The 22,728-nt window shown below is 39.6% G+C and overlaps 1 protein-coding gene across 1 annotated transcript; it reads left to right on the forward strand.

Moving 5' to 3' along the window:
- Positions 1-73: 73 nt before the first annotated feature.
- Positions 74-22,728, forward strand: nlrx1 (NLR family member X1). The gene is made up of 12 exons (XM_015007166.2): positions 74-194; positions 516-573; positions 2,396-2,493; positions 2,726-3,116; positions 9,380-9,611; positions 10,341-11,505; positions 12,960-13,143; positions 13,408-13,503; positions 13,900-13,986; positions 14,566-14,817; positions 19,996-20,203; positions 21,613-22,728. Exons 2-12 carry the CDS (start codon positions 554-556, stop codon positions 21,748-21,750), a joined length of 2,871 nt encoding a protein of 956 aa, XP_014862652.1. The 5' UTR covers positions 74-194; positions 516-553; the 3' UTR covers positions 21,751-22,728.

Raw genomic sequence — 22,728 nt, forward strand, 5'->3', positions numbered from 1 at the left:
ATATAAACTTTATATGGATTGTAATCTATGTCCCACTTCTATTGTTAATAAAGTTTTGCAGAAAAAACCCCACTATAAAACCTCTTCCTGTTTTTCCAGAGCTGCAGTAGCTTCCATAGATCGGTCGGTCGGTCGGAGCTCACAGCGGAGCGGCTGGGCAAACAGAGGGCGTCCTTATCGCACTGATTCAGGCGGTAGGTTAAGTCTCGGCAAGGAGTTGGAATGTGTGAACGCAGAACCGCCTCCTATTCTGTAGGAACTTCCTGTTAGCAAGGTTGAGTTTTGTCGTTATGATTGTGCCACCAACCTGAGCGCGCATATAGTTAAAGTCTGGTTGTGTTGTGCTTAAAACTGACATCTGCAGATGTGAGTGTTTGGTATATGTACCTTTGTAAAAAAACAAAAATAAAACAAAAAAAAATCTGATCACATATCTCTCAAAACAGACAATACAATGTTATGTTTTGTTTTGCACCTAATATTCCTGTTTTTTTTTTTGTTTTGTTTTTTTACAGAACCAACTCTGACCAAAGGCAATAATAACACACCAAAAATGATGAGCATTCTACTCAGGTTAGTGAAACAGAGTGATGTACTTTTAGCTGGTATAGATTTGTACAAGTGAAACCAGATTGTGACCTACAGAAAATTAGGAGGCACTTTTTTTTTCTCATCGTCTAACATTAAATCAGTTTTAGGTCAGTTAGAATAACCTACATTATTTTTATTTGCTAATGCCACAATGATGATTGAAAACATATATGAGAGATATTATTTATTAATGTCTTCAAAATCAGAAGATTGCATATATGATTACTATCTCATTAAACAATTAAGGAAAGCCCAGATGATGATGTCTTGGCTTTGGAAACTTCTGATAAGTTTGCACATTTGAGTTGACTGGAGCCAAAACTGTGCATATAGTTTAAGTCCAAACCTGAAGAATAAGAAATAAGCCACAATACCAGGAAGAGAAATGTGGAGCTGCACAACAATTTCCAGATGTTTGAAGGCTCAGCAGTTGACACAATGCTATACAAATATAGGTATGATGGGAATTCTGGTATGTTGCTGTTTAAGATCTCCTGTTACTACATGTTGTCAGACAGGTTCCATTTCATTTCTTGATTTTACAGGTCTGACTTGTGAAACTGAACTGAGCTTTACAAAAAAAAGTGGTTAACCAAAATTAAGAGCCAAAGCTCTTAATTTTGAGTTTTGGCTCTTAAAACTCAAAGGCCAAAACTCATCATGACTTGTAATCTGATTGAATATGACTGTAAATTTGTGGACAGTTTATTAGTATAAACTTCAAGTGAAGGCTCTGCGACTCCTCTAACACTATTACATCAGCACACCAACTTTCTTTTATAAAGTAAATTCCTGTTCTATTTTCCTGCACCATTTTTCTTAGACAGCAGTGTGTACTTTGCTGTGGACCTTCCCCATGGTGTGCAGACTTGAGCTTCTACAGGAGAACAAAGTATTGAAACTGCTATTCACAGCACCACTGAATAACATACAGAGGCGTCAAACTCATTTTAATTTTGTTCCACATCAAAAATCTGAATGTTCTTAAAGATCCGGTTGTTCCAGAATCTATTGATAAAACCCATTAAACTGTTAAAATATCAATAAAAAGTGGTTTGTTTCAGCATTCAATAAGTGTCTAACATCTTTCTACACTGATCAGCCCAGCCAGGATTTTTGATTGTGTTTGTGTTTTGCAATCAAAATGACACATTTTGTGGTGCTAATTTAGAACTATTTGTAGCAAATTTTTACAATATTTGCCCTAAAGTATAATGTTAAATGTGACTTTTTATTAATCACTGTATCAATCACAGACTACAACTTGACATCAAGGAAGACTGAGCCTTACTGAGTATTGAAACATTTTGAAGCCAGCAAGAAAAATTTGCAGTAAAGTCAGCAAAAAAAATAAATTTTGTGGATTTGTGAAAAATTGGAGGGACTTGTAGGTCTTCTTTAGTATCTGGAGGCCAATCTATAAATCTAGAATCTATAACTCAAGGCTCAGGTCCCAGATTTGGCCCCTGGGCCGTGAGTTTGACACATGTGATATAGAGTATTATACGATATGTGTTATCTTGCTGCTCTTTAAAAACCTGTGTTTTCAAGCATGTCATGTAGTTTGTATTCATTTTAATTTAGTGAGCCCGTTTTGGCTTCAGGAAATCCCTCATTTTAAAAGTCAACATTGGCTTTAATCTCTTGGTTGGGATGTTTTTTATTGAAAAGGACCTACGGTTATAAAGAAAACCAGTGACCCTTAGCCCAAAATCTGCAGTTCAACTTGACCTTTAATTGAAAACAAGAACATTTTGCATGGGTTTAACCTGAATTAACAGGTGATACATGTTGTGTATTCCAGACAGCGAATTCAACTTCCCGCAGCATGGAGGTGGAAGAAGAGAAGGGACTCGTTTTGTTGTCACTGCATGACTTTCAGCACCATCTCTTCTAATCAAGGTATTCGACTCTGTTTCAATCTGAAGACTCTTAGATAAAGATAACAGCAAACTGCTGCCTTTGTTCCACTGCAGTACTTAAAGACAAACGCATCATATCAGATTCAGAGCAGAAGCATCCAAAACCTAGAACTATACTGAGGCAAATCAACGCAGCAAACAAACGTCCCCTCATTCATAACATTTTAAAACATTTTTTACACATTCCTCTTCTTTTTCCCCTCTCATTATAGACCCTGTAGAGATCCACAAGAGGAAACTTTTTCTGTGGTTCAGCCACCTTCCCAAGGAGGAGAAACAGTTTGGAGGTCTCTTCAGCCCAGAGACCATGCATGTAGATCCACTTATTTTAGAAAGAAAGGATGAGGAGAGGGCAGGACTTCTCCAGTCACCATACAAAACCCAAACCTCCTCTAGCCATTCACTGACTGTGGAACAGCTGTTTGACCCAACCGATGCCTGGAGTGAAGGTCGCGGACTCAATGTGCTGCTGTATGGTGCTGTGGGAACTGGGAAAGCTACAATAGTTCGAAAGCTGGTGCTGGACTGGTGTGCTGGAAACACGATGACTCACTTCAAGTTGTTGCTTCCTTTCACATGTGAAGACCTCAGTCAGCTGACCAAGTGAGTGAACTCTTTGCTGTCTACAGTCTTACCTGTCACATGGACGGTGAAACTAAAACGTGACTATGCACACCTCGGTAGTGTAAACACTTACTCATCCAGGAGACTGTAATGCTAAGTGCTTAAATAGAAGGAAATTAAAGTTCTTTTCTTATTTCTTGAGGCAGGTCGCATATAATCCAAAAGGTTTCTGCAGTTCTAAATATGGTTGGAAGTAACAGTCTTATAAGTTCCAGTCACCACAAACACACTTGGACTTTCTGGTTCCACTGGGCACAACATAAACTGTGAGTCATTAGAAGTCTGCAGCATTGAGCACAACAGGTTCCTACAATGCAAAGAACAAACGCATGAGAAAACCATGTCTAACTTGTGCTTATCCAGCTGGGGTATTTTAATTGAATTTCCTGCCATCTGAATAAATTCTGATTTTACTCGTATAGATACTGTAGGCTAGATCTAGAAATGTGAAGTAATAATTTCATTATGATCAGCATTTACCCCAGTGTATTATAGTCCTGGCGGCCTGCCAGGCTAAGCCTTTCTTGTTTATGTTTTTAGAAAAATAGTAATAAAAAAAACAAAACGTTTTTTTTTGTTTTCATTTTTGTTTTTTCTTTTTTAAGCCGGATTGCAAACGTCTCTGTTGCTCTGAGCACTTTACTGGCAGAGCAGATTTATTCCTAAAAGATATGCTTATAGAAGATAGGTTTATAGTTTATTCATTTAAAGCCGGACCAATCATACCGCTGGCGCCTCTGCTCGTTGCCTCGCGCGCTGCAGTAGCTGGATTAAGTTTACCTCAGCGCGGAAACTGCGTGCCTCCTTTCACTCAAACTGGACACAGGCTGAGCTGTATGGATATTTACATAAATCCTCTGTGAGGAATTATGATTCTTTCCAGAGGTTTTGATCAAGGTAGGACCTTAAACACCACTCTGGTTAGCTCTTGTTGCGCAGCTCTATGTGAACTGCAGAAATAACTTGTAGTCGCGCTTTCAGAGAATGATTTATATTTGTGAACAAAGAATTTTGTGCGGCTTTTCCATCTCAACACGCTGCTCAGCGCCCGGCTCTGCCTGTATTGATAAAGTTTATCTATGTGTTCCCGGTTGGCCGGTGTATTAGTTAACAAACTAGCGCTAACCTGATCATGCAGGTTCAGCCTGGTGAGGAGCTTTCGTGCTCTCCTGTCTGTAACGCATCACGCTGATTTTACATTATTATATTATTAGTTTTAGTATTATTTTTCTGGTTACACAATGCATCAAACCGTATCAAATGCTTTGTCCACTTAGTCAGACAGAGTTAACGTGCGCGGCCGCGCCGAGATCTGAGAAACTCGTCCCATAAACGTTGTTGCGCATCTCTGCGTAGTGCAGCAGAATTTGATTTAGGGGCCCCTTTTGTTGCTAAAAACATCAGCACCTCTAACAGATGTGTTGGATTTAATCTGAAAGAGGGGGAGTAGTTTAATTGCCCAACCTAAAAAGCAATCAGTTATAATTACAGTTTACTATATTCAGGCACGTGCAGAGGGGGGGCCGAGAGGACTTGAGCACCTGCCCTCTTTAACCTTTATGCCCCTAATGCCCTTTTTGAGTAGTTTTTTTTTTTCAAAAGTTTTTTTTTTTTCAATTTTCAAATTTTTTTTATTTTAATTTTTTATCTGTATGTCAGAATGCCTGCTTGTGTCCCTCAGCAATAATGTTTAGCTAAATATAATAATTTAGCAAAATGAACTAGTCTGGCTGCCCTCAGTCTAATAATGACTCAGTTTCTCTGCCTTCATGTTGTTCAGACACCGGGTCCATGGTGAGGAGGAGCGGATCTGTGACTCTATCAAATTATAGGCAAGAATATTTTTATTCACAAACCAAATACACTGGTTTGTGAATAAAAACGTAGGTGACGTTGACGTTAGAAAAACTGTTTCTATTCATATTTTTGTAATTGTCCTCGCTATAGCGGGAAAAATCCCGCCTCGCCCCTAAATGCAGAAATGCTTCGGCTGTGAGAAAACTTCTGACTTTAACTTAATCAGACTGCTAAATGCCCCGTTTGCTACAGGGAGTCTGAGTTGGTCCCACCGACAGATAGAAAGAATGTCTTTATATCAGACATCCTGATATAAGACACGGTACTGCGATGGTCACCACGAGTGGCGACGGGCCTCAAAGTCCCGGTACCAGCTGCTCTCTGTTCGCTCTGCTTCTCCTTAACGTTACCAGGCAGGTTAAAGCCACTGCTGACGGGATCTGGGCTGGAGGTGAGCGGCTGTAAATAGAAATTACTGCAGAACCTCAAGTGATAAATGAAGCTTCGGGCCATACCAATTGGAGTTCACAAAATAAACATCTAATTACTGCTACAGCGAAAATACTGTAGCAGTAATTAGAACCGCAGCATAAAGCCAGACATGCCCCAATTAAATTAATCAAAACGACCCCAAAGCATAGGCGGACTGGCACAGGAACTACCGGGGGATTCCAGGTATATTCAGAGATGCGCATCACAGCGGCTGTTCATGCAGGGCCGGTCCAAGGTAATATGGGGCCTTTGACAGAACCTCCCCAACCCCCAAACCCGTCCTACTAAGAACCTCAGCATCACTAAGAGTAGGGCTGTGATTCGGCGATATATATCGATATTTTCCGCCCTCGGAAAGTATCGATTTTTCATCCGCGAGTATTGATCCGTTAAACCAAAGGGGTCCATAGCCTGACAGCTCTTTTTAACGTCTAGTTTGTTATGGCGTAACATAACAACATAACAGCAAGACTCCGCCTCCCTCAGTCTGACTTTCAACTTGAGCTTAAAGTGCACATTATAAACTACACACCAGTTTTTAAATTGTGTTAATAGGCCAAGTATAACCGGAGTTATGCTAAAATTAGTAAACCATATTTTTCCAAATGTAAGAGAAATGTCAAAAGCGCCGCCATTCCCCGGCTTTTCCGATTATGTGAGAGGGAATGAGCTTCCAAACGTACAAAACGAAATGAAACATTAGATTCCTGTGTTTTTGGAAATGTAAAATCTTCAATAAATAACAATGGGCTGTATTTTGTTGCTGAGAAACGAAGTAAAGTTGCGCAAGTAACCGTGAAAGAGAAGCGGAACGGAGCAGCTGCAAAAGCAGTGAGATTGCGAAATTAATGCAAATTTTGACTGGTAGCATTCACTTCGTAATTAGTTTTTAGCTTAGCGGTTTCTGTTCTGTATATAAAGGATTACCTGAAGAATGAACAGCGGCGCTGTGTTTTGAGCAGGAAGACGAAGAGGAAAAAACCCCCAGCCGGAATCCGCGGCGCAGTGAGGATTCCCATGATAACAATGGCTGATCGATCATTCTTATTAGCAACAGACAAAGAGTATCAGAGACTGAGAGTACTATGAGATCCTGGCAGTCTGAGAGATCCAAGCAGGGCAATAGTGGTCCTGCGTAGCCGCAGAGAGTCGATCACTACGGGGTGAGGCGGAGCCACGACTTTATCAGTTAGGCGAAAGCAGCTTACAGCCACGGCTAACTCCAGGAGACAAGGTAGAAAAGCCCTTTTCCCCATAGTCTAAAAGACTGCATTTGTGGCTGCATTTTTACTCCAAAATGCAGCCACAGTGTCCAAAAGAAAAAACATAAGTGCAATCATTTGCATATTGAGAGTCTACAGAGGCTGATAATCTCCCCACTCTGCTCCTGGATTACTGTTTAAACTTTTGAGTTTTATGTCAAATCCACATGAATTAAATGACAGAAACTAATTCTCTCACTGCATCTTTGATTCATTTTGTCCAGCTGCAGACTGTTAGACTGTCCAATCAGAGTCAGGTATTGTGTAGTTGGTGCTTTTAATCAGTTTTCAGTTAACTAAATTCAAATCTATGGAACACAAAATGTCATTAAAATCACTCTGTCCTTCTAAAATCTTTCAGAAAATCGTAAAAATGCACTGAATTGTAGTGAATTGTATCGCTCAACAAATATTATGATACGTACCGTATTGTGACCAGAATATCTTATATCGTATCGTATCGTGAAATTATTGTATTGCTACACCCCTAACTAAGAGGTCAGAGGTTCCCAAACTGTGGGGCGCGCCCCCTAGGGGTGGCGCCGGGAAGCCGTCTGGATGAAAAAAAAAAAACATGAACACTGTATGCGCTGGGTTTTTACCTTAGAATGGCCAACTCTCTGTTATTCCTATGTCAATTTGATACAGTAGAGGCTTCCACACTTCCCATATTTGTGTCCTCTGTCACTTTTATCAGCAGTTAAAACTGTTTAATCCGTTGTTAACATGTTGTAACCTGTTTTTCCGACCCGCCTTTAAACGCAACATGAGCGCTACGACGCTCGCGCTGGGTTTCCACCTGTGAAGGAGACCTGCTGCTGCTGGGCGGAGCTACGCAGGTTTGTGTTAGAATCATGGCAGCAAACCAGCAAAACGCAAAGAACTTTTCACAGTTTTTCCCTCCAAACTAACCGACTGAGTTGAGTAAAGCTGTTGGATGGAGGTAATGTTAGCTAAAAGATGACTAGCTAATATCAATACAGAACCTTAAGCTTAACAAGTACCTTGTAGGCTACCGATGTTGGTGTCTATTTTCAGCTACATACATTCATTTTGCCCCAAAAAAAGTCGACCCCCCCCCCCCCTCACACGCGTCGTTTCAACCAGAAAGCTATTTGTAATCCATAGGGGGGGTGCAGAAAATGTTTGGAAACCACTGGGGAGGCGTAGAAGAAAAAGTTTGGGAACCACTGGTTTAAATATAGATAAGGTGAAGTCTGTGAGAGGGAGACCATGTTTATTGGCCGAATTTAAAATCAGTCACTGATTATTGGTTGTTTGCTGTGATGTATTTGTGAACAAACACCATGTTATAGCCATGATAACACACTGTCAAACTATGAAGATGATTCTTTAAACTTTTACAAAGTAAACTTCCTAATTAAATCCTAAATATATTTTTTTGTTCTCAGCTGAATGTTTTAAATAAAAATTTAATAACACTGTCATTCTTTATAAATGAATGCTACAGGTTTAGATCTGTGGTCTGTGTTACAATTCAACCATTTCTAGGGGCCCTGAATGTCTGAAGGGGCCCCTTAATGACCCTACTGAGTTTTCTTTGCCTTGATATCCCAGTCTTACAATTCTAGATCTGAGGTGTTAACATCAAAAGATTATATAGAGTTAACCCCTTTGAGCTTATTTGATCTATAAATCAGTCTGCAGCCAAGTTACTATAGAGGTTAAACAGTCAGATATTATTAGGGCTTAATTAGTAAAATGGCAGCAAATTTGCTTATTTCATAACTTCATGACCAGCAACCTTCTCTCCTCTGGTCTGTTTTAACAGCTTCAGTCTCAGATCAGCTCAGCCCTCCAGGACTGTCAGCAGCTGAAACAGAAACATTAAACTTGTTGGGGAAAATAGACTACATTTGCTTTGCATTGTCCCCGCATGATCACAAAGATATAGTAGGATCCAATTAAATTCTAGATTATTATGGGTTGTTGCTATGTTGTTGTACGGTGTTTTAAGATCTTGTTCAATGTGCCCTTTTTTAAATTTTGAGCCCCTGCCCCTCCAAAGGTCTCTGCACGGCCCTGACTAAATTGTATTTGTGAACAAACAGCTCAAACTCAAAGACTAAACTCACAGTATCAGATTGTAGCTAAGGTAACAAAACAATCTAACTATGATTATTGTTTTTTGAACTTTTACAAAGTAAACTTGCCAGCTCCTTAAAATCTTACATTTAAATGTTAAACAATTTAAAATCTTATAATTTATGTATGCTGAAACTGAATCAAATTTAGCAGCATTGGTCATTTCAATAAACAAATGTTACTTTCATGTATCTGTGGTCTTTGTTAAAATATTAGCATTTATGGGGCCCCTGAAGTCCTGGGGGACCTGACGGAGCTGCTGACTTAATTTGCATTAAACAAAAGTGCAAATAATTGATATTCATTTTAATTGTATATTTTGATTTGTTGTTTTTAAGACTTGTTGTGGGTTTCAGTAGTGTTTCACTGGTGATGTTTTCCCGTAATGTATAATTACCGAGTGATATTTTAAAATTTCCTGTCACCTTAGCATCTTTTAATACAAAAACACGGTGGACCTCCTCGGCACCCCGACCACCAGGCTTAACAAGTTTTCTGGGGGAAACCCTACTTTTGCTCAGCTTGTGTGTTAACTTTCAATCAGACCTTGCTGTTTAATAATGGTCATTATCATTTCTTAAACAGGGCAGTTTCTCTAAGAGATCTGGTTGGCAGGAAGTATCTTCATTTGAAAAACCATCCTTTACTCAGTGGAGATAGAGACCACGCTAAGGATGTGCTTTTCCTCTTTAATGGGATGGAAAAGATGCAACTTGACTTCCGAATCGGGTCCTCTGAGCTGTGCAGTGATCCCAATGAGCCTCTTCCACCAAGTGTACTCATTGTGAACCTGCTGAGGAAATATCTTCTTCCTGAGGTAAACCATTGCTCATTATTAATGTCTTCTAGCCTTTTGTTTCCAGTTTCCCTTCTTTCTGGTTTAGGTTTATGTGCAGAACTCAGCCATAAGTTGTCTTTTCTGTCCTCTTAAAGCAAAACAGTTAAAGACAAGCAGTACCACACAGAATTTGACTTGTGTGAAGTTTAAATGTACATTGAAACTAGATAGTATATACTGTTTTTATAAAAATTGTATCAATACCTAACAGTACTCTTACAGACTGTCAGAATCACCAAAACCATTTAATCAGAGTAATGGGCTCTTCCTCTTCTTTTTTTAATGAAAAGAAAGCAGATTCCACAATATCCTGTCATTAAGGCATTTGTCACAGTAAAGGAAAAAAACTTCTAGTTGGAAGAAATATCAGAATCAATTGAACATTTCATAAAGTTGATACAATCCCACTATATGAAGCTCACAGACTCCACATACTTTGAAATGTCCTCCAAAAGCATATCTGATCAGCATAGTACCTGTGTAACCATTTTATTTATGTAGTCAGCGATATTATTTAATGTAAAACGTTATTCTTCAGAGAAAAAGACATTGCGCCCAAACCAAAATTATAAATACAATAGGTTAAGGGTTAGCAGATATTGAGTTGTTAAAATATTCCTTGTCAACAGAATATCATTTGTGTGTAATTTTGAAATGTCCAGTTGTTTTCTTTTTTGTTTTGTTAAACTTCTTTGCTCTGTCTCCTAGGCCAGTATCTTAATGGCCACCAGACTGTCTGCTGTGGAACGCATCCCTCAGAAGTATGTGAGTCGTTATGCACAGATTTGTGGCTTCAATGACCCGGATCGCCAGCGTGCGTACTTCACCAGCCGCCTGCTGCAGAGTGAAGAAGCAGCACAGAACAAGGAGGCCCAGACGCTGATAGAGCTCCTTTACCTCCACCTGCAGAGTGAAAGCCAGCTGGCTGCCGCTTGCTTTCTTCCCTCTTACTGCTGGCTCACATGCGCTACCTTACACTTTCTTCATTTCACGACGACTCAGGCCCCCATCCGCACTCTGACTGGTATCTATACTAGCTTTTTTCGGCTTAACTTTGGGGGTGAGGTGCTTGGCACAAGAACTGGGACAAGTCCATCCTCTCAGGAGCATCAAAGTTCTTTAATGAGGTATGTTGTCCTTACTGTTGGAAAACTTGCGTATGATGGTGTGATGAACAAGCGCACCTCTTTCTCAGACAAAGAACTGGAACAGTGGATTGGTGGAAAGACCAAGACGGACGAAGAGCTGCATCAACTGGCCGTGTTCCAGACTGATGTGCTAGACTTCTTCCTGGCTCCTTGTGTAAAGAGTGGAAACCATTCTTCAAAAGAACTCTGTGAAGACAACGAGAAGCTGTACGTGTTTGCTGTCCCAGCCTTGCAGGAGTACCTAGCAGCTCTCTATATAGTTTTAGGGGAAAACAAATCTGCTTTGCAGAAGCTAACCAGCCAGGTGTCTGTAGCCATTGGTCAGGCAAGTGAGGATGTCAGTGCCCTCGTGAACATCCTTTCCAAGTTTATTCCACTCAGGCTCTTTGCTATATTCAACCTGCTTAAGCTTTTTCCAAAGCTTTATGAGAAAATAAGCAGCTACAACAAAGGCAAAATTGCCAGAACTATGGCCGTTGAAATGTTCCGCACTGAAGACAGCCATAACGACGATGTTCTGGATCAAGTGGAGCAAAGCCTTTTGGGAGTCCAAGGCCCACAGCCACAGCAGTTTGATGACAGCAAATCTTTTGAGCTCTACCCCATCTTCATGGGAGGACTGTTACAATATAGTAATCGGGTACTTCTTCAGCAACTAGATTGCAATGTCCAAAGCACCACGGTTGTTCAGATAACACGTGCCCTCAGGAAGCACCTTGTAAGAGGTAAATACACACTCTGTCCAGTTTCTCATTGCGACATGTGAAGCCAATATTATTGTTCGATCTTACCAACCTCAGAAGAAGTCAGTCCGGCCCACCAGGTCATGTCTGCACGTTCTCAGTTAATAGTCACCCCACTGAGTGACTTTCTTGTTGTATTTAGCAAAATTTCAGACAAAAAAATTCAGACATTTGGGCCAAAGTCAGAATCGGTAGGTCAGGCTTTTTAAAGATCGGTGATCGGCCAGAAAACTACAGTTGGTGCAGCCCTAATTTGAAACCTACTACAAATCCTTAACCATCCAAACAGACTGTTAATCCTATAGGCCAATAAGTGTTTTTGAATTTGGACTATAAATTACACACAACTATTTTAGCACAGAGTATGAATGATGTATTAATTGATGAAGACCGGAGTGACTTTTTGAAAAATAGACAAATGCACTATAATAGTAGGGGAGCCCTACATATCTTTATCTTTATCTGCAGATCATAACTTTTAATTTCCAGCCAGAACAAATCTTAATATCCAAATACAAGTTTTATTGGAATTCATCGAATTTGTTGAAAAGGCCGTCACTCATTTTCCACACCTAGAATGGTAACCAAACAGATGAAAGGATTTCTTAAACATGCATGAAAGAATAAAACAAACACTCCACATATGTTTTTGATGAGGGAATAACATTGTAGAATGATATATAGCTCCAAAAGGTGGATTTTACATAAGACTGTCCATTTAAGGTATTGGTAATATTAACACCTAAATATTTGATGATAGTTGTTTTCCTTTCAAATGTACATTTTTTCTTAGGTTTTCCTGAGGTGAGTAATCGAAGTTTAATTTATATTGGAACTTGACGCCAAATCTGTGGAAGGAAGACATCGGCCGGCATCAGGGTCAGACAAGGTCACCAGGATATTGTCTGTCATTCTCTTAAATTCATGCTTAATTTTTTGAACAAGTGGCTCTGTAGATAGTGCAAATAAGACCAGGCTCATTGGTCTTCTTTCCAAAGAGATTGTGTTTGAAAGTCTGCCATTTATTTTAATGTGGCTCATTGGCAAGGTGTATATGGATTTCTGACATTTTTGTGTCTGAAATTTGGTATTAAAGCCAAATGGATGTAAGACCAGGTACTGGTTATTCTTGGCCAGTCTTAGAAATGATCAAGCAGGACAAACGTAGATATGTGTTTTAATCGTGAGCGCCAGACTCATATTTCAATGCCCATCCTTTGCATGTTATGTTAATAAGTTGGCCTACCATGAACTATCCCTGGAACTGGTACTTTCATATTTCTTTTCACTAGGAGCAACAACTCACTCTTACATTCCTTTAAGATTTCTACTTGAAATAAGTCATCATTTTTGAAAAAATTAATTACAGCTGCAAATAAGATATCCTACTGCCTTTACTAAATAATTTAGCAAACAGACTTCTTTCTTTATTCCAGAGCTAAGTAAGCCTCAGCCACCAGAGGAGCTGATGGATCTGCTAGTCCTTTTGTATGAGTTTCAGAATCCCAGACTGACTGTAGAGGTGCTGTCCTCAATCAAAAGCATTTGTCTAACCAACGTTCGGATGACTTCACTCAAATGCTTCATATTGAGCTCTGTCCTTTCATGCGCATCTGCAAGGTAAAGTTCATTTTTCACCCATTTGAATAGGTTGTTTAGGCCAATAAAATCTCCTTTTCCTCTCTAGAAAAACTGGTAAAAAACAACTAAGAAGATCTGAGTTCTATGTGACAAACACATATGAAGATATGTACATTGTGAAAACTTGTAACCTAAATTTGTAAAGAAATTTCAAAATGAGCTTTACACTCTCTTTGTTTATTGTTGGTGGCTGTAAAATTGTGTTGTTTTGAATGTTTTTTGTTTGTTTGTTTCTTTTCACAGTTATCACCTGAAGGAGCTGGACCTGTCCTCCTGCCTCCTGACTCATAACATGCTGCAGATGTTGGCGCCGGCTTTCAGGCATGCACAGAGCCTCAAGTAAGACCAGATATCAACGGAGGTCTATCTTTGGCACAATGCTTTAACAATATGTGTATTTTGGCATTTAAAAAAATAGAAACACTTAATTTATATTAGAATTGTATGTAAGTATAAATGACCATCAGTAACAGAGCAAAGAGGTTTGCTGTTTTTTGTTTACTGAAATGGGTTAAAGTAAAGTTGTGGGTCCATCTTCATCTAGGAGTGAGAAAACCTCCTTAATATAACAATAAAAGCTTCTCTAATTCAAACTGTACCAGCAAATGAGTGTTTGAAAATCTGAATGTTCAATTTATTGTCTAACAATCATTGACTGTAGCAGACCCATAATTGCAGTCGTTTTTGCTGTGTGTTAACAGCTATTAGCTGTTTATGTCTTGTTGTTGATTTCAGTCTGCAGTTCAACAACTTGGGTCCTGATTCCTGCATCCTACTGAAAGATCTGCTTCTGGACCCCAAGACCTGCATTAGTTCCCTACAGTAAGACACTTACGTCAGGGTTCAGCCGTGGGTTCATGTTCGGCTAGGAGTTATTCAACGGCCTGTATGTCACACATTTAGAAATCCTAAAGCTAAAGCACATTAAGCTGATCAAAAACCTTTTAGAAATTCTCACTTTGCATTTTTTCTTCATGAAAATGAGATGAAGCATAATTCTAAGTAAACTGCAGACAGGCTTATGTTTTCTGGAAGACTCTTCTCTTTTTGTCTGAAAGGCTTTTTTAGTTCTGAACCTGGCAGGAAGTTATAGGCTCATAGTTTATGCATTTGCCAGTTCTAAAGTAATTTTTTCAATTTAATTTAATTGAAAAATTAAATTAAATTTTATTTTTAAACAAAACAAAAAAAAATTATCATTTTGAACATTTTAACGTCAATTTTCCTTTTGAAAATGTGCAAAATATTTTGAGATATTGTCTGCAAAGAAAGTGTAAACCAAAGTAAATATACATTTAAGTATATTTATTTGCATTTTTATTTGATTTAATTAATTAAGTATATTAATGGTAGTATTTTTAATTTTACGATCTTGCCTCAGCATCTGGTGTTGCCTTCCAGGCTCTGTGATAACCCACTGCTGGACTCTGGAGTCCGCATCCTGCTGGAGGCGCTGCCCCAGAACCAGTCTCTGATCTACCTGTCCCTAATGCACACTGGGCTGGGCAACAGCGGGGCTCTGGAGCTGGCTGAGAGGCTGCCGCAGCACACAGGGCTGCAGGAGCTCAACGTGGCTTACAATGCTATCAGCGAGGAGGCAGCTGTGGCTCTGGTTGATGCCTGCAGGGAGCATCCCACCATCCACACCTTACAGTATGTGTCTCCTCACTGCACTAACTGTATTTATAAGTAGTTCTGGTTGGATTTAATTTCCTCCTTTTTCTCACTGAACGTTTATGCAAAAAAAACCAAAAAAAAAACAAAACCACAATGCTTTGTTGTAACGACAGCGAGTGTGAGACATGTATGAGGTTGAAAAAGAAAAACAAACACACAGGAAGTAAATAAATACATTCAGAAGGTTTCAAAAACAAGTTAAAGGGGTTTGGAATGTTAGTGAAGCTGTGGTATGAATAATTACTCAGTGACTTAAGTTTTCTCAAATGGTGCTGATTAGCAAAATACAAACGGTTTAATGTTTAATGGACAGAAATGCATAACTTATTTTAATCTGTTTTCTAAGTCACCAGTTTGGATTCAGGATGGATGCATTGGGCTCATAATCAGACGAGCAAATGCTTTATGCTACTCTGTCCAGAAAAACAGAGAGAAAGCATCAAGGTATTCACAGCAATTTCTCCAACTATATCAGGAGAGTAAATAGAAAGAGTGAAGAAAGGTGGCCAGTAGAGATACACTGACTTATCTGCAATGATTTCCTTAATTTTGGGAGATTGTGAAGGACAGATACTTACATGTGAAGCCAATCTTATCCCATGAGCTTATCTTCCTCAACAAAGGTTTAAAAGTCAAACATTGTCCTCTTCTGCTCTGCAATGAGAGAAGTTTGACTGTGAGCAGAAGTCATGTTGTTGTGGGGACCTCCATCTGAAGCCATTTTCAGGATGCCAGGAACATGGATAACATGATAATCAGTAGGCTGACGGTCTCTGCTGTGGATGGGAGCGTTCAGAGACATCAGGTGACAGGTTTTACAAATGAATCTATATTTGTAAGTATGACTGTTTTTGTTTTCCTCAACAAATTGATTCAAATTTAGTAAAATCCTATGAGATGGGAGACTTCAGTTGTTCAGAAGTAAGTAAAGATCCAGATGGAGATTATTTCTGACGTTATTCCTGGTGCAGACCGTGCAAACAGCAACATATGTGATTCTTGAGAATAGGGACAAAATGGGTTTTAATTTTCCCATATTTTTTTAAAATTATTTCTCAACCTTATGTATGCAAATATGACAAATAATGTTTAGAAAATATGAAGATGCTAAGGTACAGGCTCCCAGTTGCGAATTAAAAAAAAAAATTACATTTTTAATCGACCTGACCCAAAACTTTGTCATCACCATCTGACAAAAATAAATCTAAAATGATTTTTAAAATACCCCATTAGTGATATTTTTACTCAATTTACAGACAAATGCTTCTCAAGAAATAAAATAAATATTATTTAAAACAAAAAACAAGAAAAAGTCCATCTGATGGAGTTGACAGTGCATGACGGAGTTGACACAGAACTGAAGGTGGTGACAAACTAGTGAGTAAAATGAAACACTTGGTACATGTGAAGTAATGCAATTTATGTAAAATACATTAAAATGAATTAGTTGCACAATTAAGTGAGATTTGACAACAATTTCACTGAAAGAGTCAGAAAAACTCTGACGGAGTTGACATCTGACGGAGTTGACGAAATGCCAAACTACCTCAATTTATATGATGTTATTCTGAAGGAGGCCATATTGTAGCTCGTCAGGTCCATGAAATCTTTACATTATACTAAAATTAAGCTTTTATTTCACAAAATTTCATCAAAGTTTTGTAAATTGTCAGTTATGGAGTTGACACATCATGGTTGTGACAAGCAACTTAGGAATAAAACAGAAGAAAAAACTAAAGAATAACTTAAGCTAACCGGAGCTAACTAGCCCTCCTAGCAAAGGAAGAGAAAAGACAACGTCATGGGGTCCTCAGAAGTTCTGGTGCCCCCCAATAATGCCTGATTTTTTTACATTCTTTTCATTTCTGACGGTGTTGACAAAAACTAAGGACAAATTTCAACGGAGTTGGAAAATATCTAAAAATTATTTTTAATTCAATTTATCGATACTTTTATAATTATTTATATGACTACTTATACTTAATTGTCATAATATATAATTTTAGTATTTCTTTAATTGTTTTAAACTATAAGAATGTATTGAGTTCTGCTCCTGGACAAGGGCTTTTACAGGCATCATCCACCGACTACAATGTTTAAAATAAAAAAATATTCAGCAAAAAAAAGAAAAATATACATTGTTGTGCTCACATGACCCAGGTTAGTTTAGTTAGATATTTGAAAAAATATATATTTTGTGTATATTTTATTCAAATTTCATGCTTTATCCATAGGACCTGTTTTGTCCCTATTCTCAAGAATCACTGATTTAATGTGTTTAATGACTGCTACCAGAACTGTCTGCTGAGACAACGGTGTGACCATACCTATCTGAGCCCAATGAATGGCTTAACGTTGAGCTGATAAAGGTACATGAGAGCAATATAGTGCTGCATTTTCAGAACCAGGTTCAAACGAGGTGATTCTTCCAGTTGTATTGAGTTTCAAGCTCTAGATCAGTGGTTCTTAACCTGGGTTCGGTCAAACCCCAGGGGTTCGATGAGTCGGTCTCAGGGGTTCGGCGGAGCCTCTGCGGAGGTAAAGACACACTTATGTAAAGTCGTGATGACGCCCCGCTTTGCCATCACTTGCTGCAAAAGATCACGTTACATTGCTGAGCCAATCAGAGCTGCGGGGGAGCCCTGATTGAAGGAGCTCCACTCTCAGCATGGATTTGAACTTGTGTCTTTAATTACTTCAGCAAAACTCACAGTTTTTACCAAATTCTGTAGCTGTCGGTGTACAGTGATCCCTCACTATAACGCGGTTCACCTTTCGCGGTCTCGCTGCTTCGCGGATTTTTTTCACAGTGCATTGTGTTCTGCGTCCTGATTGGTTAAACAGTCTCCGAGCTCCTTCTCTACCTGTGTGCCAATAACGTTACGGTATTTAAATATAAGTAATACAGATTGGCCATTCAGAAGATGAGAGCTAAAAACTTTGAATGCCTGAGGAAAAAACTGTGGCCAGAATCGGTCCATCGCTCTGCCGTAGATCCAGCTGGGAATCTCTCGGGGCAGGTTGGAGGAGAGGCTTTAATGACACGACTCCAAATCAGTGGCGCAAAAAGGGGGTATGCAGCGCATGCAACGCATAGGGGCGCAGCACCAGAGGGGGCGGCGCGCCGATTATGTTTTCCCATACACTTCAGCGCGCCTTACGCTCCTTCACCTCGCGCACGTGACGAGGTAAATGTAGCGAGTTTTACCTTTCACGTGACTTCGTCTCGGGGGGGGGGACGAGGGGGGGAAGCGAGCGTATGTTTTCCACGCTCCTTCAACCTTCCTTCGGGGGAGAGGGGGATCGGGGGGCGCCGATTTATGTTTTCGCATCCACCTGAATAATGTGTAGTTGCGCCACTGCTCCGGATCACATTAAGGCCCGATTGATGAACAGGTTTTGTTCTTTGGTTTCAATGTAGAGTATTTAATTATGCTGTATAATAACTGTAAAAACTAAAGGTAACTACTTCGTGGATTTCACTTATCGCGGGTTATTTTCGGGACGCAACCCCCGCGAAAAACGAGGGATCACTGTACTTCTAAATCTGCTCCTTAGTCGCATCTTTTCGGGCCTGCTACTGCCTCTGGTGGCGTGGGGGTGGTAACACAACTAATATAATTACATTACTAAATCAGAATACCGCAAAGTCTTCATTATTTATTTATTAATTTTTCATTCTCTTAAGAATGTAGAGCTAATTAAATGATCTAAACAAAACCTTAAAGTGGTTCCAGTTTCTCTCTATGGCCAACCTGATGAAAATGTGGCAAATTTTAAATACCTTGAGTCGTTCCTGGACAGTCAGCTCAACTTTGCTGAAAACACTGACTATATTTTGAAGAACTGTTCTCAGAGACTCTACCTTTTAAGAAGACTTAGTGATCTTGGGGTGACCCAACTAGACTCTAGTTGAGTCGTATAAGGTGTTGCTGTGAAACAAAGACACAAACATGACTGGCTTGGATTAAATCTTTTTGCTCTTGAAAATGTATCCAAAGAATTTTAAGTGGTGTGAAGCTGTCTGATAGGTATTTTCCTCGAACCTTCATTAAAAGAACCGCAGACAACATATATGAATTTTATGACCAAGCTTTTGCAAAAGGAGAAGTCTCAGCAAACTGCTCCTCAGAGCAAGGGTTCTAAAGACCCTTGGTTACAGCTTGTCTTTTATTATCAACACTGTCATTTCTCTGCTGTGAGAAACATTTGGTTTTCCAAGAGCCAATAAAGGATCAAGCTGATAATGTCACAATGATAAATTTTCATAGAAAAGTTTTGAACTTCTTGTCACCTGAGGTGTGAGATTTCTGCCAAATTAGCCATAAGTTCATCAATTTTATTTTTCTATTTTCCATTTATGCAATATCATAAAATTAAGATGTAAATGCAGTATTTTAAATTGAATACTGCATTGTAAGCAAATGTGTGAAAATGTCTAGTTAATATTTTTTAAAAGCCTTGCAATTACCATATTTTCTGCACTATAAGGCGCACCTAAAAACCTTCAATTTCCTCAAAAGCCGACAGTGCGCCTTATAATCCGGTGCGCCTTATATATGGACCAATATTGAACCACAACAGGTCTAGCAACTAAGGTAGGCAGCCCTCGACTTAATTTTCGCCGTAGAAGAAGTGCGTGGTGGATGCTGGGATAGTTGTCAGAACGCTGGATGTAATCTATTAATAAAGTTTGACTGACCTATATACCTACTGACCATCTAGAATCAGGTCGTCTGCAGGTCATTTAGCACCACGTTTTCCACGAACATGCTGTGTGCGAACCGAGAAGGGTGACCATCGTTCGGCCACGCCCCGGCCCAGTTGCGGAAGGCTCTCCTCGCCGACTGGAGTGGGACTGTTTTATTGACATTCACTTTAGTGCAGCTCCATCTAGTGGATGCATAACGTAACTCCAGCCTCTACTGCAGCATCTATTCTATGCGCCTTATAATGCGTTGCGCCTTGTATATGAAAAAAGTTTTAAAATAGGCCGTTCATTGAAGGTGCGCCTTATAGTGCGGAAAAACACACACACACACACACACACACACACACACACACACACACACACACACACACACAACGTTCATAAATGTATTTATGTGTCTCATGAGAATGTCAGTCTGTGAATATGTCTGTGTCCCTGTGCAGCTTGTATCTTAATCCCATCACTGATGAGGGGAAGCAGTCGCTGTATGGCCGGGGTCTAACCGGTAACCAAGGCAACAACCAACAAGTCAAAGTCCTGGCGTCTGTCACTGAAGGCTCGGACATCTCAGGTGGTTGGCACCCCATCCTGAGAGTGATACAAGAGAATGCTTCATCCTGGGACCACAAACGGGTCAAGCAGCAGCTGAAGGTACACACTTTTTCTGCTCTGTCTTTCGAAGGAGGAAGACGTACTTTCTCTGTCTCCCTGCCCTCCCTATCTTCCCTGCTCAGCGTCTGTGTCCTGTGTTTTTAGAGTCTTCTTTGCATAGCTTCTGAAGTTGCAAATTATGGATCTGGTCAGCTGGTCTCCCAATGCAATTGATAAAAGTTTTTCCCCTGGGAAACCAGGAAAAGGGGAACACTCGTGTCCCGACAGATACGTCTTCGCTGGATACACAATGGATTCTGGATGGAAGTGGAAGACCGCGTGTCTGACGACGCTGTCAGTCGAGGATGTTGAAGATGTATACATGTTTGGATTTATGATAACAGGTTTTCTGCATATTGGAGTTGGCGGCTACCTGGCTTATCGGAAATTTCGGAAGATGCCGGCGGCTGTTTGGGCCTCCCCTGGTTGTTATGTCTAAAGAAGGCTCTGTTCTGCTGCCCTCCCTCCCTGAGAACATCTGTGGCCCTGAACTGATAAAGCTGGTGGTGAACTCCAAGATCGCACAGACATTTGCGTGCTTCAGTTGGGGTTCATGGTCTGACACACACATAACTCACATGAGACCCATATGCATGTCACACCTCCTCCTCGTACCCGGCTTGTTTTGTCTATATGTGTTTATATGTGCTTAAGTGCCGAGGTAATTTTTTTATTCATCTCAAACTCTGCCTTGCAAAGAGCAGAGTGTGAGACAGGCTGGTTTTTTTCCCTCTCCTTACCTGATGTTTTTCTTATTTTTCCTATTTCCTCTGCAAGGCGGCGCCTGTCAGGCTGCGAGGCCTCAGCCAACTATCCCCCTCCACCCCTCGTATTGTTGTGTAATGGATGGTTGTACTGGAACTGTAATTTCGTTGTCTTTCTGACAATGACAATAAAATTCTTCTGAAATGGGGGGTCATGACCTCAGGATATGATCAGGACCTGGTAGAAGTGACTTTTTAAACAAAAAAATTGCTAAAAGCTTTCAGCAGGTGAGGGTTCTGTCCAGAACAAAGTCAATGTTTTAGATAAACCAGAAAGATTGTGTCTGTTAGAATGATCAAAGAACCAAAAGAATCTCGTTTGACTAATCATCTAAAAATTAGGGCAGTAATCAAAGGAAACTCTTTTTAAATAACTTGGTTGGGACGAGGTCCAACATGCAAGCTGGAGGTTAATTTTGATCACTCAGAAAGCTCAACTGACTTAAAACAGCCCACACATATAGCTACAATCCCATAGCTTGCCACCATGTGTGTGTGAATGTGTGTGTGAATAACTGAGTTGAGAATGAGCATCAAGGTTTTTCTCCGCAGAGCGATGGTGTTATCCTACACCCACCTAGAATCAGTGTCACTATTTACTCTGTTCTCACTCTGAAATGCTTTTCCTCTCCTTCTTCTCTAAAGGTTTTCCTCCAGGACCTGGAGTGGGGACGTGAGAAGCAAACGAGCTTCTGGAGGAGGCTTCACTTTCGCAAAGTGCAGAAAAAAGTCCAGGCAACTTTACAACGTTTAGAGAAGGACTCTTCTTCCAAGACCAAGTAAACCTCAAGAGGATTCAAGAGAGCATATTAGCATCTGTATTTTTTTTTTGTTTAAAGGGGCAGTATTATATATTTACCATGCACATAATGTCAATTTATATCACAATGAAGTGACTGTTACCTTCATTTGTGTTAAATGACTCTATTTAAGACTTCCAGCTCTTTCTAATACTCAGCCTTCAGCACGTTGACACATTTCTCCATTTGGCCTTTAACAATGTTTTACCAGCATTGCGCTATGAAGTAACATGTATGAGCTCTGTAGATGTGCAGCTCCACCAGGTGTTTGCAGCAGGAGGAGCTGTCTGTGAGGCTCACCTCAGAGTTTAGACACTCCTGAACTCTTGATTTAAAGGATTACTCAAACATACATGAAAGAATCAAAGCACTCAATGTATGTTTCTGATGAGGGAATAACATTATAGCATAACATAAAGCTCAATAAAGTCAATATTATGTCATACTGCCCTTTACACTTATAATCAGCGGATGATCCAGTTTTATCATATACACAGGATTTATTTAACAGCTAGAAGACAGCTTATACTTCAACTTAAAGAACTGTTTATAATTGAGCTGTAAATGACAAGAATTGTTTTATGTAAATTAAGCTTTAGTTAGTTTGATTTCTGTACATTTTTATGAACATTTTTAAGTGAGAAAATCAGTGATATAGAAGAACTAGAGCTCAGGAGGTTCACTGTCTGGTTGTTTAGTTTTGAGGTTAAAGGTCAGATTTAAATAGTAAAATGAGAAATAATTCTATGATTTTTAAACTATTGGTGCTTTAATGGGTCTAATGTTGTTATTGAATAATGAACTGAAATTCACTTTAAGGTTTGATTTCTGGGATATAATTGGAATGTGTGTGATAGACTTTGTTTATGTTGGTATTGTTGGATTGAATTGACTTTTTATTTTTGAAGTGCCTTGACACATTTATTGTTAATTTGTCACATCAATAAACTGATCTGACCAA

The sequence above is a fragment of the Poecilia mexicana genome, unplaced genomic scaffold (genome assembly GCF_051168715.1).
Source record: "Poecilia mexicana isolate PSO_F unplaced genomic scaffold, ASM5116871v1 scaffold_13, whole genome shotgun sequence".
Taxonomy (NCBI): Eukaryota; Metazoa; Chordata; class Actinopteri; order Cyprinodontiformes; family Poeciliidae; genus Poecilia; species Poecilia mexicana.